The 14631-nt window shown below is 35.7% G+C and overlaps 1 protein-coding gene across 1 annotated transcript in view; it reads left to right on the top strand.

Annotated features, from left to right (window-relative positions):
• Nucleotides 1–14631, top strand: part of PAX5 (paired box 5) — a 243846-nt gene that overhangs the window by 80893 nt on the left and 148322 nt on the right. Inside the window, exon 6 of the mRNA XM_087957413.1 lies at nucleotides 1410–1585. Within this exon, the coding sequence (XP_087813539.1) occupies nucleotides 1410–1585 (176 nt within the window). The remainder of the gene's footprint in view (nucleotides 1–1409; nucleotides 1586–14631) is intronic.

The raw sequence follows: 14631 nt of genomic DNA on the forward strand, positions 1-14631 counted from the left end.
ACACACCTAGACCTACATACCTGTACCTGTGCAAATCTACGAAAACACACACACACACACACACACACACACACACACACATATATATATATAAAGAGAGAGAGAGAGAGAGAGAGAGAGAGAGAACATTGACATAGATGCACAATTTCTATGTGTAGACTTGTTTTATTGAAACTGCAAGATGGATTGTAGTTTGGACTTATTGATGGCAGCTAAATGCTTTTCATTGTTATATGAAAAATGTATTGAATGTGCAAGTATATGAAAAAGATTCTTATGAAGGGACAGGAGCTAGAGGGACAGCTGATAGATTTCACCAGTAGGTAATCCTTGTTTAGCAACTGCCTCATTTAGTGACCATTCTCAATTGAAACTTTATGACCAATTCTCACATTTAGAATTTTCATATGCCCATCCTGGCCATGCCCATCCCAGCCCTCCAAGATCAAACACAACTCTGATGTGGGCCACAGTGAAGTCAAGTTTGACACCCCTGAGCTGTACATATTCAGTTCCTCCTATTTCTCTTGATATGCTTAGTCCCTCAGACCTCGCACCATGCTGGAATACTAATAATATACTGTGTACTATATAAAGCATATGAGTGGAATGAGTGGAAAACTCATCAGCATTGTTTATTTTCATCACTTGATTGACACTTGAACCAAACATTACTTTTTCATAGAAATTAGAAAACCCTTGCTCTAATGCAAATATTTTAAAAATATGAATTTAATTTGTTTATTCCACCTTAGATGTAGGCAAATTCTCTCTCTCATCTCTATTTTTTTCAGATCCACTCATTTTTTTTCAGATCAGTGGCCAGATACAATTTTTTGGAGCTAAAGATCTACCAGTTTGCCCCCCACTCTTTAGAGATACCACTTCTTAAACTGAAGCAGCAATTCTTCATTACTTTTGGAATGCAGATAGGTACATAGCAGAAAAGAAATATTTGCCATTCCCCTTATTTGTGTTAGGGTCTCAAGGGAAATTGAAGTTACTGTTCAATGAGAGCTTTGTGTTGAATTTAAAGAGGTCTGTATTCTTTTAGAAGACTATATATAAACAACTTGATATTTCAATATAATTTACAAGAAGAGATATTTTGTGATGTTTTTAATGACTTTTGACTACCATTATGCTTAATTAAATATTTTCTGTATCAATTACTCAGCAGCTGTATGATCTCTTACACCATTTCGTCATAAGTCTCCAGGGATTAGTTTTATGAATATAAACACATAAATATAAAACTTACCAACACACACAGACACACAGATAAGGCAAAGATGTTGTGGTAACCTTTATTTATACGATATGTTACATTTTTAACTTCAAGTGAAAAATATGCTTTAATTGCTGTAGTAATAGTTATCTGTCTCTGCATTTTATCCCCTTTTGGAAAGGTATTCAGGAATCTCCTATACCAAATGGCCATTCGCTTCCAGGTCGAGACTTCCTTCGGAAACAAATGCGGGGAGATATTTTCACTCAGCAACAATTAGAAGTATTGGATCGAGTTTTTGAAAGACAGCATTATTCTGACATCTTTACGACAACTGAGCCCATCAAACCAGAGCAGGTAATATTTAAAGCTGAAGAAACTTTTCTCCTTACCAGTTTCATATTTGTCACTTATATTACTGTCACTCATATAAGTTTGAATTGAATACTTTTAATACTTGGAGAATCATATTTGAAAACAAGTATTATCAGCTTCAGTATTATCATGTTCAGTTTTTACTATTCATGAATAATTGGACCCAAGAATTCCCATGAGCTCACAAAAAACTAAAGCGCCAACAAAATGCATGGTAAAAATAAATTAACATAAAATAAAGGACTCCTACTGCAGAATATGAAGGGAGAACATGAGTTAGCAGGACTTTAAAAAAAACCTCTGTGCAATCTAATCTTGATTTGTGTTTCACATATGTATTAAATTAATCAGGGCAACATACCTCTAAAGTCAGAGATGTTCAACTATGTTTGGGATAAGGGACTTGTTGGGATTTTGTTTGATCCTGCATAGTTTGAAACTGAGACAATAAATTAGGCAAACAAAAACTAAATTTCAATTTAGATTTACTGAATTCAGTAAAAATGACTACTTTTTGTTTATTTCAATTTTTGTCTATCTGACAGATTTAAAATTACAGCTTGGTGACCTTATCTAAGGATGGGGGGGGATGGGGACGGACGGACATCAACCCTTCATATAAGCCACGGTTTTTCCTTATTCTCGCACTGAACTTGAGACTATGATCCTAAATGAAATTAAGCATACATTGACATCTGTGACACAGATTTCTCTATACCTCTTCCTGCCAATCTTGGTTGTTCTCTGCCCATTCTAACTGCCTGCTCCCCTCTTCATACTAAAATATTAGATGAAAATTATAGAATGACTGATAATATTAGAGGTTCTTGCAAACATAGAATATCTTCTAAGGTATCTTGCATATAGATATCTCTACTGTACAGAATTTTCAATATTTTCCTCCTGAGATTTGGATCAGTTATCTGTTCATTGTCATCCTTCATGCATACCTATTTGAGGATGGAATCTCTTTCTGAGTTGGAAGATGCTTTGGAAGAATTTTCTTGTTTTTCTGCATCTATTTCCATCCTCATTGATTTTACAGATGCTGGATATTGCTTGTTCTCTCTTCTAACAACAGTCTGAAATTCTTTGTTTTAAGTAGTAATCGTATTTATTTATTCAATGATATGCAAACTTAAAAGAGCAGTAACACAATGAAGCAAATTAATATGGAATGTACTAAAAGACAAATCGCATAATGATATTACATTCACATCTCTGTTACCATATTAACATGTTAACTAGCCAAGCAATGATAAATTTAAAAATGGAAAAAGTATAATATAGAGTAAATATCCTGTAGAAATGTATTAATTAAAAATAACTATCTAAAAATGATGCTAGTGATAAAAGTGAAAATTTCTTAAACCAATTACTTCTTTAGCCATTTTTGTCTTATTTTCATTATGGCAATACAAAATTTGGCTACTAGATAAACATTGAATAGATGTTTTTTTATCTAGTTTTTATTGTTTTAAAATGTTTTTATTGTTTTACCTGTATATTTTTTTTAAATGGCATCTGCCCAGAGTTATTTATTGAGATGGGCGGCTATAAAATTTGAATAAATAAACAAATAATAGTGCGTTTTAAATCCTGGAAAAAAATAATTCAGATAAAATATGCCGGATCTGATATTATTAAAGAAATATCGAAGAAATGGTGGAATAGAATCATTAAATAAAGGATGCTAAAAGAGGGACAAAATAAAATGTGGATGATAAAAATTAAAATAACACTGAAGAAACATTGGTGGATAAGAGTACAATTATCTTGTGTTGAATTACCCTGTGGTGAGTTGTCCTGCGTTGAGATGGGCTGGGGCGAGTCAGTGGGTGCAAGTTGGGTGGGGCAATTTGGCCAAGGCAAGCCAGCTACAGTGAGTTATCCCAGATTGATCCAGGCTCTCCATCTGTTTCTTGGTGTTTGGGAGTTTTTTATATTTATCTTTAACAGCTGCTCTGATTTCATCCCACCATTTTCTTGGTTCCTTATCAATTTCCTGAGTTTAAGTCTTCAAAGCAATTCCAAATGTTCCCCTTGTAAATAGGGGTCATATGCTGAAGACCCTATAATGAAAACTGGAAGCTTTATTCTTCCACTTCAGTTTGGCTCAGAGTTTGCTCATGAGTAGTTTTATAATTAGCCACATCTTTGCAGTAATTGAGCTCTTCCATCTCCTTGCTCCAATAATATAGTCAATTTATATTGGTTAAACTCTGTCTTGTGATGTCCGTGTATATAGGTATAGGTTGTTAGGTATAACATTGATACCAAATATGGTTTGGGTGAATAAATATATAAAACTTAGATATCATGGTTTAAGTGCTTATCACTTTAAGCACAATGCAGCAGGCAATTAGCCGATTAAGGGTGCGGTTAGAAGTTACAATATAAGGAAGCATTAGAAGCTGGAAAGCTGACTGTAACTGTTACTGTCTGTAACTGGCTGTAACTGTAACTGTGTGCTGCTGCGACTTACTGTGTGTTGCTGTGACTAACTGAGATTACTGACTGTGAGTGCCTGTGACTGAACTGTTATCGTTTGCTACTGTTTGCTGATTTACTGCGTAATTCTACTGAATATCCAGCGTTTGTTTCTCTGGAGAGTGAAACCGGAGGAGGAGAAGATATCTTTATCGGCTGATAAAGATATTGCAAGGACTCTTAACTTGGACTATACTAGTGAGTCTTACTGGATGGAAATACTGTGAATGACTTAATGGACTGAATGACAATGCTTTGAATTCTAACTGGATTAAAAACTATTTAAACTACAAACAGTGTTTGTATTCAGTGTGTGTATACTCTGGGGCCCTTCCGCTCTCCTTTGGCTTCCTGGCTTGACTACTGCTGCAATACTCTGCTAGGGGTTAATCCCCAAACCCTAACATTGGTTATGGGCCCAGCAGCATAGTCTAACTAACCAGGATATAGCAGAGAGAGTTGGTGTGAGTTGCACATTACTGTAAAAACAAACTGTTTTAATTAGTTTAAAATAGTCAAAATATCTGAAGAGTAATGGCACAAGTAAATTTGTCACAACTGTCCATGATATCCAGGCTGGATGGAACAAACTATGTTTCATGGTCAATGAAATGTAGTTTACTTCTACGCAGAGAAGGTTTGTAGGACATTATAGCAAACCCACCAGATGTGAGTAGCTGGGATCCTGCTGATGATGATGATAACGAAAAGTTACAAGACTTTAAACTGAAGAATGAGCAGGCTTTATGCATCATAGGACTGACTCTCTGTGATCAGCAGCTTGTCCATATTCGTGGAGAAGAAAATGCTGCAAACTGCTGGGAGAACCTCAGGAAGATTTATGTTCGGGACAGTGTAGGAGCACATATAAATCTTACACGGAAGCTTTTTGACGCATCTTCAGAGGAATGGAGATATGTTAGTTCATTTAAACTGTATGAAGAGCATTTTTCAAGATTTGCAAGAAAAAGAGCTTATATTTAATGAACTGCAACAAGTCTACATAATATTATCTTCATTAGATCAAAGCTATGATGACTATGTGACTTGTTAGAGGTATTGCCAAAAGAAAGCCTCTCATTAACCGACATAACAGGCAGGCTACTAGAAGAAGCCAGAAGAAGGCGTGAGCGTGACGAGCTGAGAGAAGATAAGAAAGAAGAGAAATTATCTTCAAAGCTTGAAAGAAACCAGATTAGCAAAGTAAAGCACCCGGAAGAAGAGAATTTATCTTCAACAGCATACACAATTAAAAAGTGTTTTAATTGTGGAGGCAGAAGGACATTTGGCAAGATTCTGCAAAAAGAGAAAAAGCCAGAATGTAAAAAGCCAAAGAAAGCATTTGAACTAGCCATGTTTAGCAACTCTGATGTGAAGAATAATCTATGGGTGGTTGACAGTGGCGCATCCCACTGCATCACAAGAGATAAGACAAAATTTATAAAAATGTCTACAAGTTCTCAACATATATCTCTTGCTAACGGCTGGAACCTGAAAGCGAAAGGTCAAGGTTTTGCACGTTGTCCATTACATAAACCAGGATATAAAAATGTTGTATGTCCGCAACTAAAGTTTAATTTGCTTTCAGTAAGGGTATTAGATAAATTAGGTTATGTAATTACTTTTAAGGATAATAATTGCATAATTGAAAAAGATAACAAAAGGGTAACTGCAGCTTTAAATGGAACATTATATGTCTTAGATAATAGTAAGAAAGGGGAGGCACAAACTGTATTTAATAATATAAAACCTCATGAAGAATGTATCCATTTATTGCATAGGCGTTTGGGGCATGTAAATTTTAAAATGCTAAAACGTACAGTTGAGTTATCTGAAGGAATAAGGTTAAAACCTTGTGATAAATATTTGCGTTGTAATGTTTGCTGTGAAGATAAGAGCAAGTATTGCCTGCAAATAGGCTAAATGGTTTCAAAACAAAAGAACCTTTAGAAGTGGTATTTGCAGACATCATAGGTCCAAAGAAACCCAGTATGGGGGTGCTAGATATATACTGAGCATTATGGACCATTATTCTAGATATGGGTTTTGCTATTTAATGAAAAGCAAAACTGAAACATATCAACATTTTTCAATTGGCTTAGGTTTGCTGAAAGAAAGTCTAAACGACAACTGATAACCCTGGTGACAGATAATGGTACGGAATTTATTAATAACAAATTCCAGAACAGACTTAAGGTAGCTGGAATAGAGCATAAGAAGTCTGCTCCATACAGGCCAGAACATAACGCTTTTATTGAAAGAAGAGGCCAAACACTACAGGCAATGGTTAGAACAATGTTAAATGATTCTGGGTTACCTGATTCTTTGTGGGGAGGCTACAATGTGTGCTAATAACATATTGAACAACGTTGTTAATACAACAACAGGTGAAATACCATTCACCAGGTGGCATGGCAGGAAACCTGATCTAAGTTACCTGCACACATTTGGTGCACCAGCATGGGTGCATATTCCTGCACAACTCAGAAAAAAAGGGCAACATAGAGCTAAAAGATTTTCTTCGTTGGTTATCAGGCAAACCATAGGGCATATAGATTTTGGGAGAAAGGCACATCTAAAGTGTTATGTAGTGCTAGTGCCCAATTTCTAGAACATGAAGGATGGGAGAAATTAGAACAGGATGCCAATAAAGATGTAATTATTGAATCCTATAGAAATCCCATTAGTTATCCCTGTAACTTTAAAAATAAAGTAAAGAGACAAATACAGGATGAAATAGTGCCCATAAAGGAAGAAACAGATTCAATAGCTGAACAGGATGAGGAAGATGAACAGGTAGTAGTTCAACAAAGTCCTCCTGTAAGCCCTGTAATTCCCAGAAGAACTACACGTGTATCTAGACCGCCTGATAGGTACCAGGCTAACACAGTGTGCCAGATTAATCAAGTTCCTAATTCTGTTGAAGAAATTGAAAAGTATCCTAATAAGGAAAAAGAAAAATGGTATGCAGCAATGAATAAGGAACTGAATTCATTAAGTGATATGAAGGTGTATGAAAATGCCAAATTACCTGTAGGAAAGAAATCCATTGGCTGCAAATGGATATTTAAGGTAAAAACAGATAAAGATGGTAATTTAATCCATAAGGCAAGGTTAGTAGCCCAAGGTTTTAGGCAGAATGCTAATGACTATGATGAGGTGTTTGCACCTAGTCTTAAGGCAACAACCTTGAGGGCAGCTTTAGTGTGGGCAGCTAGTAAAAACTATATAGTTAACCATCTAGATGTGGAAACTGCTTACTTGCACGCCCCATTAAAACATATTATTTATATGAAAAAACCTGTTGGTATTAAAAGTGAAAATAAGGATAATAATGATTGTTGGTTGTTAAAGAAAAGCCTCTATGGTCTAAAACAATCAGGCTATGAATGGAACCAGTATATTGTAAAGGTACTAGACAATATAGGATTTAAAGCTGGTTTAGCCGATCCATGTCTGTTTAAGAGGGATACAAATGGGAAAGTATCATTATTATTACTATTCACAGATGATATTGCATTGATTACTGAAACTAATGATTAAGCAAATAAAATAATAACATCATTAGGAAAGAGAATAAAGATCAAGCAATTAGGGAGATAAAGAAGTATCTCGGTTTGAATATAAAGAAAACACGGAAAGGTTTTAAGATATCTCAGGAAGATAAGATAAGCAAATTACTAAAAGATTACAAGATGGAGCTTTGTAAGCCAGCTAAGACTCCAATGAGTCAGGGTTTAGCAACACTGATGAACAAAGCCCTGAGTTTGATAAGGTGATTTATCAATCTTTAATTGGTAGTTTGAGTTATATTAGTAATTGGTCTAGACCAGATATTTCGTACTGTGTGAATCAGTTGGCTAGATTCAATTCTGCACCATGTGAAAGACACTGGATTGCAGCTAAGAGGATATTAAGATATCTTAAAAAGACAATGAATTATTCATTGTATTTAGAACCAAAGGGTGATTTAATTCTAAGTGCATATGCAGATGCTAGCTTTGCATCAGAAAGAGACACTAGAAAGTCGACTTCAGGAACAGCCATAATGCTGGGTAAGACATTAATAGGCTGGAAGTCAATAAGACAACAGCATATAAGTTTGTCTACTATGGAGGCAGAATTCTCCTGTTTATCATTGTTATGTACAGAATTAATAATGTATAAACAAATGTTAATTGATATAGGTATAACTGTAGATTATCCTATAATTATACATGAAGATAATCAGGCAGCAATTCAAATGGCCACAAATATTGGAGTAAAAACAAGGAGCAAGCATACAGATCTAAGATACCTAAACGTGAGACAATCTGTAAGAAGTAAGATGATTCAGCTAGAGTACTGTATGTCGGAGGACAATTTAGCTGATAATTTTACTAAAGCCCAAGGTGCCAGTAAGCACCAGGAGAGTTGTGAAAATTATGGGGTTAGATTGTAAAGATATTATATATTTATTTCACCCAAAAGGGGAGTATGTTAGGTATAACATTGATACCAAATATGGTTTGGGTGAATAAATATATAAAACTTAGATATCATGGTTTAAGTGCTTATCACTTTAAGCACAATGCAGCAGGCAATTAGCCGATTAAGGGTGCGGTTAGAAGTTACAATATAAGGAAGCATTAGAAGCTGGAAAGCTGACTGTAACTGTTACTGTCTGTAACTGGCTGTAACTGTAACTGTGTGCTGCTGCGACTTACTGTGTGTTGCTGTGACTAACTGAGATTACTGACTGTGAGTGCCTGTGACTGAACTGTTATCGTTTGCTACTGTTTGCTGATTTACTGCGTAATTCTACTGAATATCCAGCGTTTGTTTCTCTGGAGAGTGAAACCGGAGGAGGAGAAGATATCTTTATCGGCTGATAAAGATATTGCAAGAGACTCTTAACTTGGACTATACTAGTGAGTCTTACTGGATGGAAATACTGTGAATGACTTAATGGACTGAATGACAATGCTTTGAATTCTAACTGGATTAAAAACTATTTAAACTACAAACAGTGTTTGTATTCAGTGTGTGTATACTCTGGGGCCCTTCCGCTCTCCTTTGGCTTCCTGGCTTGACTACTGCTGCAATACTCTGCTAGGGGTTAATCCCCAAACCCTAACATAGGTAGTCCTTGACTTACGACCACAATTGAGCCCAGATTTTATGTTGCTCAGTGGGAAATTTGTTAAGTGAGTTTTGTCCCATTTTATGACTTTTTTTTGCTACATGTGTTAAGTGAATCACTGCAGTTGTTAAGTTAGTCACAGTGAATGTTGTTAAGGGAATCTGGCTTCGCTGTTGACTTTGCTTGTCAGAAGGTTATCACGTGATCCTGGAACATTGCAACTGTCACAAATATGAATCAATTGTCAAGCATCCGAATGTAAGCCACATGGGGATGCTGTAATGGTCATAAGTGTCAAAAATCATCATAATTCACTCTTTTCAGTGCTACTGTAATTTTGAATGGTCACTAAATGAACTATTGTAAATTGAGGACTTACCTGTATGATTGTTTGATTGTTTGAAGAATGTGTTAAAATCATTGCAATGGCAGAAAATAAGATATTCTCCTGCCTCATTTAAGTTTTTTAAGCTATAGAGTCCAACTACATTTTCTTTTCTTACTATTTCCAGCTTGGACATTTCAATTACCACCACAAGCAGCACATCTTGCTGCACTCCCTGTTGATTTTAGTTTGAACTTGATGATAATACATGTCAACTTACTTTTTGTCTGCATCACTGGTTAAAGCATAAAGTTGAATAGCTGTCACAATGAAGAATTGTCTGAGTAGTCTAATTGATATCATTCAGTCATTGGTTACATTGTATCCAATTATTCTAATTTTTTACATCCTGAGTAGTCACATGTCCCACTCCAGTGTACTGATGCTTAGAAAGTCAATGTATCTTCATTTCATTTCATCTTTCACTGCATTGAGTTTCCTTGTGACCATGCTTCTTATTTTCCATGCTTCCGTGTAATTCTGTCTTTGCATCTTGGAGTTTTCTTTTCCTGCTTGGCATCATCAGCCATTAGACATCTTGAAGGCTCATAAACATCACTAGTACTCCAATAAAGCCTCAGCAATTCCTTAGTAGTAGGCTGAATGCCATTCAACCCTAGGGAATCACTATCCATCACTATATTATCAACTTCTTTATATTATCTAACCATGTGGGTTTTTTTTGGATAAAACTGGGGGATAGTTTGCTACAGCCTCTTCCCATACAGTATGAAATTATGCCTTTGCTGTTATCACTAAAATGGTCGTCCAACTTCAACTTCTTCCTATATCATTAGTGTCCAATACACCGTAAGAGCCTGCTTTAGCTGGGCATCTGGATGACTTTCATGCTATTGGTTGACCTTCTGGGTGGATATACTTTTGGTGTAAACTCCCATCATTCTTCACTCATCCATCTCAGGAACATCCCCCTCCATGATGAGATAGCATAGCAGGACTTGAGGCATTATTTATTCAATAAACATCAATAATGAGAAGTTCAGAACAGCCTTTCCAAAACCCAATTTGGGTACCTGGCAGGCCATTACTTAAATGAGAATGCATAATAGATGGGAACCAGCTATCTGTAAACTCTTCTTTTGAAGTTAGTTTTTGAGCCAACCTCATTCTCTGCCAGGGTCACTTTTCAGATTCTAGCAACAGCATTAGTTCTGCAACAGCTTTTGTGTGTGGCAATTTTTGTGTTGCTGCTTGTAAGAACTTTTATGAAATTCTTTTTTATACCCATGAAGACTGAAATTGGAACAAGAGTCTCGCACTGCTAAATAGTGTTCCCAACATTTTTTAAAGTAAAAATCAAGCTGTCAGGGTTCCAATAGATGTCCTAATGAAAGCAGGACCCTCAAGCAAAGTTTCAAGAAAAATCCAGTTGTTTATTAGGAGCAACATGTCTGCACAGTCCAAATGAAGCCAGCTCTGACCCCACTCAGTTTGTGTCTTGCCTCTGACCCTGTTTCCCCCTCCCCTCAAGGTGTATCATCAGTCACATTCCTCAATGAAGCAATTTTGCGGGTCGTAAAACTCACTCTCTCCGGCCGTTACTGGTTTCTGTGGAGATGGCCTTGGCTTTGGCCGCTAGGATGTGCGTTGTTTTGACTGAATTGCAAATTCTTCGATGTAGCTGCAAGGCTCGATTCCCTATCCCCCTGCCTATGGCAACTTGGGAGCAGGTTATGGAAGCTTGGGGAGTTGACACAAACCTTGTTCTAAAAAGTCTTTAACAACTTTGTAGTCTTTCTACTTTTATGATAGGTCACACAGCCTGATGTTTAAATTGGATTTGGCTTTTTTGTCCACTTATCAAGTCCTTCCCAAAGAATGTATAATAATATTAAAAGTATAGTCACAGGATATATGCTATTCCAAGTAAAGTTGCCTTTTGCAATTGATGGATGGTGATTTTGTCAATGCTGATCATGTTCAAATGGTGCTCCAATTGTTTTGGGATTGCACCCAAGGCACCTATTACTATTGACGTTAACTGTGCTTTCTTTTGCTGCAGTCCTTCTACTTTTATTTTCAGGTCTTTATATTTTGTGATTTTCTCTAATCCCTTCTCTTCTGCTGCCTCCAAGTGTTACAGTCCAGACATTTTTGCCTTTTTTATCAACAATTGTCAGAGTGTTGTGTGGCAGATGCGTATTTGTTTAAATTCTAAGGTCTCAGAGCCACGCTAGGTCTTTATTTTCTATTACTTTGTCTATTTTATGTTCTTACTTGTAGGCAAAGCAGTTTCTTCAGCTTCTTTACAGAGACAGCATTTGCTCTCTCTTGCTGTTTTCCCAATTCTGGCTTTATATGCATTTATTCTTAAGGCTTGGTCTTGGGCAGACAGAATTAACTCCTCTATCTCTTTATTCAGCTTTCCTGCTCTTTACTATTGCCAGGTATTTTTGTTATCTGCTTTGCTTGCTAATTTTTTTTAATGTACTGGCCATGTAATACTTTGCCTTACCATGTCTCTTTTCTCTTCTTCATCCTTCCTTTATTATTTTTTATAAAGAGCTTAAGGAATCAAACATACCTAATACTCCTCCCTCCTCCGATTTTCCCCACAACAACAACCCTTTGAGGTGGGTTAGGCTGAGAGAGAATGAATGGCCCAAAGCCACCCAGCTTGCTTTCCTGGTTAAACTGGGTCTTGAAGTCATAGTTTCCTAGAGTTTCTATGAAATATATATGCACACACCTTTGTTTTTGTTTTTGTTGTTATGGCTGGTTGCATTGTCATCCTGATGTTTAGATGGAATTGCAATTTTTAGCCATCTATTGAATCCTTTCCAAGGACCTGGGATAGACCCATGTTGTTTTTTTGATGATGTTAAGGGTATCATCGCAGGATGTAAGCTGTTCTGAGTGAAACTACCTTTTGCAATTGACTGATTATTATTATGCCTTCAAGTCAGTGTTGATGCCTGGCAACTGTCTGGAAAACTAGTTTTCTTGGCAAGTTTTTTTTGGAAGTGATTTCGCCATTGCATGCTTCCTAAGGCTGAGAGAGGCAGACTGGCCTGAGGTTGTTCTTCATGTCCAAGGCAGAACTAGATCTCAGTTTCTTGATGCCTTAACCGCTATACCAACAAGGCTCTCATTTGTATTTAAGAGCCCCATCATCAATTCAAGGGGATATTTTCATTTCATTTAATTAAGTGTTACTGATGAGCATCACTATCCATAGAATGAGAGACTTCCAAAATTTTATATTAAGATATTTCTATTGAGATCAATGTGCAGATATTGTTCAAAATTATAGTATTCTGATATCTAAAGGATTAAATGAATGCCCAGGAAAAGAATTGTTAACTGTAGTTTGTCTTATTTAAACACTTCCTTTGAGATTCTTTTAAAATCTACACATTTCTCCAAATGTAAACATTTTGGTTTATATTTTGCCTATATTAATTAATAGACTGCTTTTTAAAATTTAGATACAGAAATCAGTAATTAAAATGTTTATTCCTGTTTTGATTACAAAATGAAAAATTAGATAAATAAACATTCAAATACAGGTTACTTTATTTTCTTTTATTGTAACTGCTCAAAAACCTCTTACAGATATTGGGCATGTATCTTTTAGCAGGGGTTGTCTGAGGTCATATGGTAACTGCTCCAAAGGATCTAACCATACTTCTATATTCTGACAGAGTTTAGCATGCATGCTGAAGACAAAACATTTAAGTGTACAATCTTTTAAGTCCTAATCCTAATTAAGATTTTGTTTGCTTGATAAGTTTCCATACTTTTCATAGAACTACACAAAATATTTAAATATTGTCACAAAGATATTAATCTAAAGAGATGCGTATGAAGGAGTAAAATGCTTTTATATGCTGTTAAGTAGAATTTATTTTGCTATTGATACTGACAAAATATGAACAAAATTCTAATAGATGTTTCTACTTTAAGATATTTTATTTTAATAGTAAGTACTCAGGTTTATATTTTGGTTAATCTTCCAGTTTGTTATTGTATGCTATCATATGGGCACAGTTATGTGGGAATAAATTCTCTAATGGTCTCACTAGAGTTAAATAAATACGTATACAGCATACTTGGAGAAATATCAGAATGGTTTGCTACACATTCCCATTATGTAATCCAGAATTGGTGTTCATAAAACAAAACAGATTAATATTTCATAGCAAAAGAATATTACACAGATGCAAGAGACATGACAGCATAATGGTTCCTCAGAAATTCTGAATGTTGATATTAAAATTCTCATTCAGGAATTTTAGATTAAAATCTAAAATTTTGTGCATTCAGAATTAAAATGTTGACATATAAAAGTTGAATCAGGTCTAATCAACTCTATATGTATTTAAGATGATTCCCCCATGTTATTTGTTTTTATTTGTGAGAGATGAATCTACAAATAACTTACGAGACCAAACCAGCAACATAGGAAGGACAAATTACTATGCATTAGGACTCAGAAATTGATTGCCACCAGAAAAGTGGGCCTGTCCCTACTTGACAGAAGAAACTGATTAAAGCATTTATTTTGGGAAACAGCTTTAAGCATCAAAGTGACTTATGCAAGCAGCCCACTCTATGAAAATGCTAATACAGAAAACATCCCTTTTACTTTCAGGTGATAGATGACTAACAATTGAAAAAAAAAGGCAATGGGATGCTTTTTTAAAAAGGGTTTTGGAACACTTTATTCATTATTACATTTGTATAACCTTCAAGGAAAAACAAAATTTGGGTTTGCCTGGACTTATATTAGTGGGGCGCAGAAAGGAGGAGTTGGAAGGAAAAACAACGTCCACATCCACAGTGAGAAAGGTGAGAAGCAGGCAGCCAAGGAAAGCTTTTCATATTTACTCTCAGTAGACTATTAAACAGCACCAGGCTATTAATTTGGATTTTGAGTCTTCACTAAAGCCCATAAAAGTGCACAGTTGTTGAATGGAGTTCATTTTAATTTCCTTTCAATCACAGTAAATTATTCAGGTGATAAATCAGCTGGGGCAACCTCCTGGCTGTAATAGAAACCCTAATTCC

The sequence above is a fragment of the Notechis scutatus genome, chromosome 2 (assembly GCF_049901735.1).
Source record: "Notechis scutatus isolate UNSWTSFEM ecotype Mainland chromosome 2, rNotScu1.2, whole genome shotgun sequence".
Classification (NCBI taxonomy): Eukaryota; Metazoa; Chordata; class Lepidosauria; order Squamata; family Elapidae; genus Notechis; species Notechis scutatus.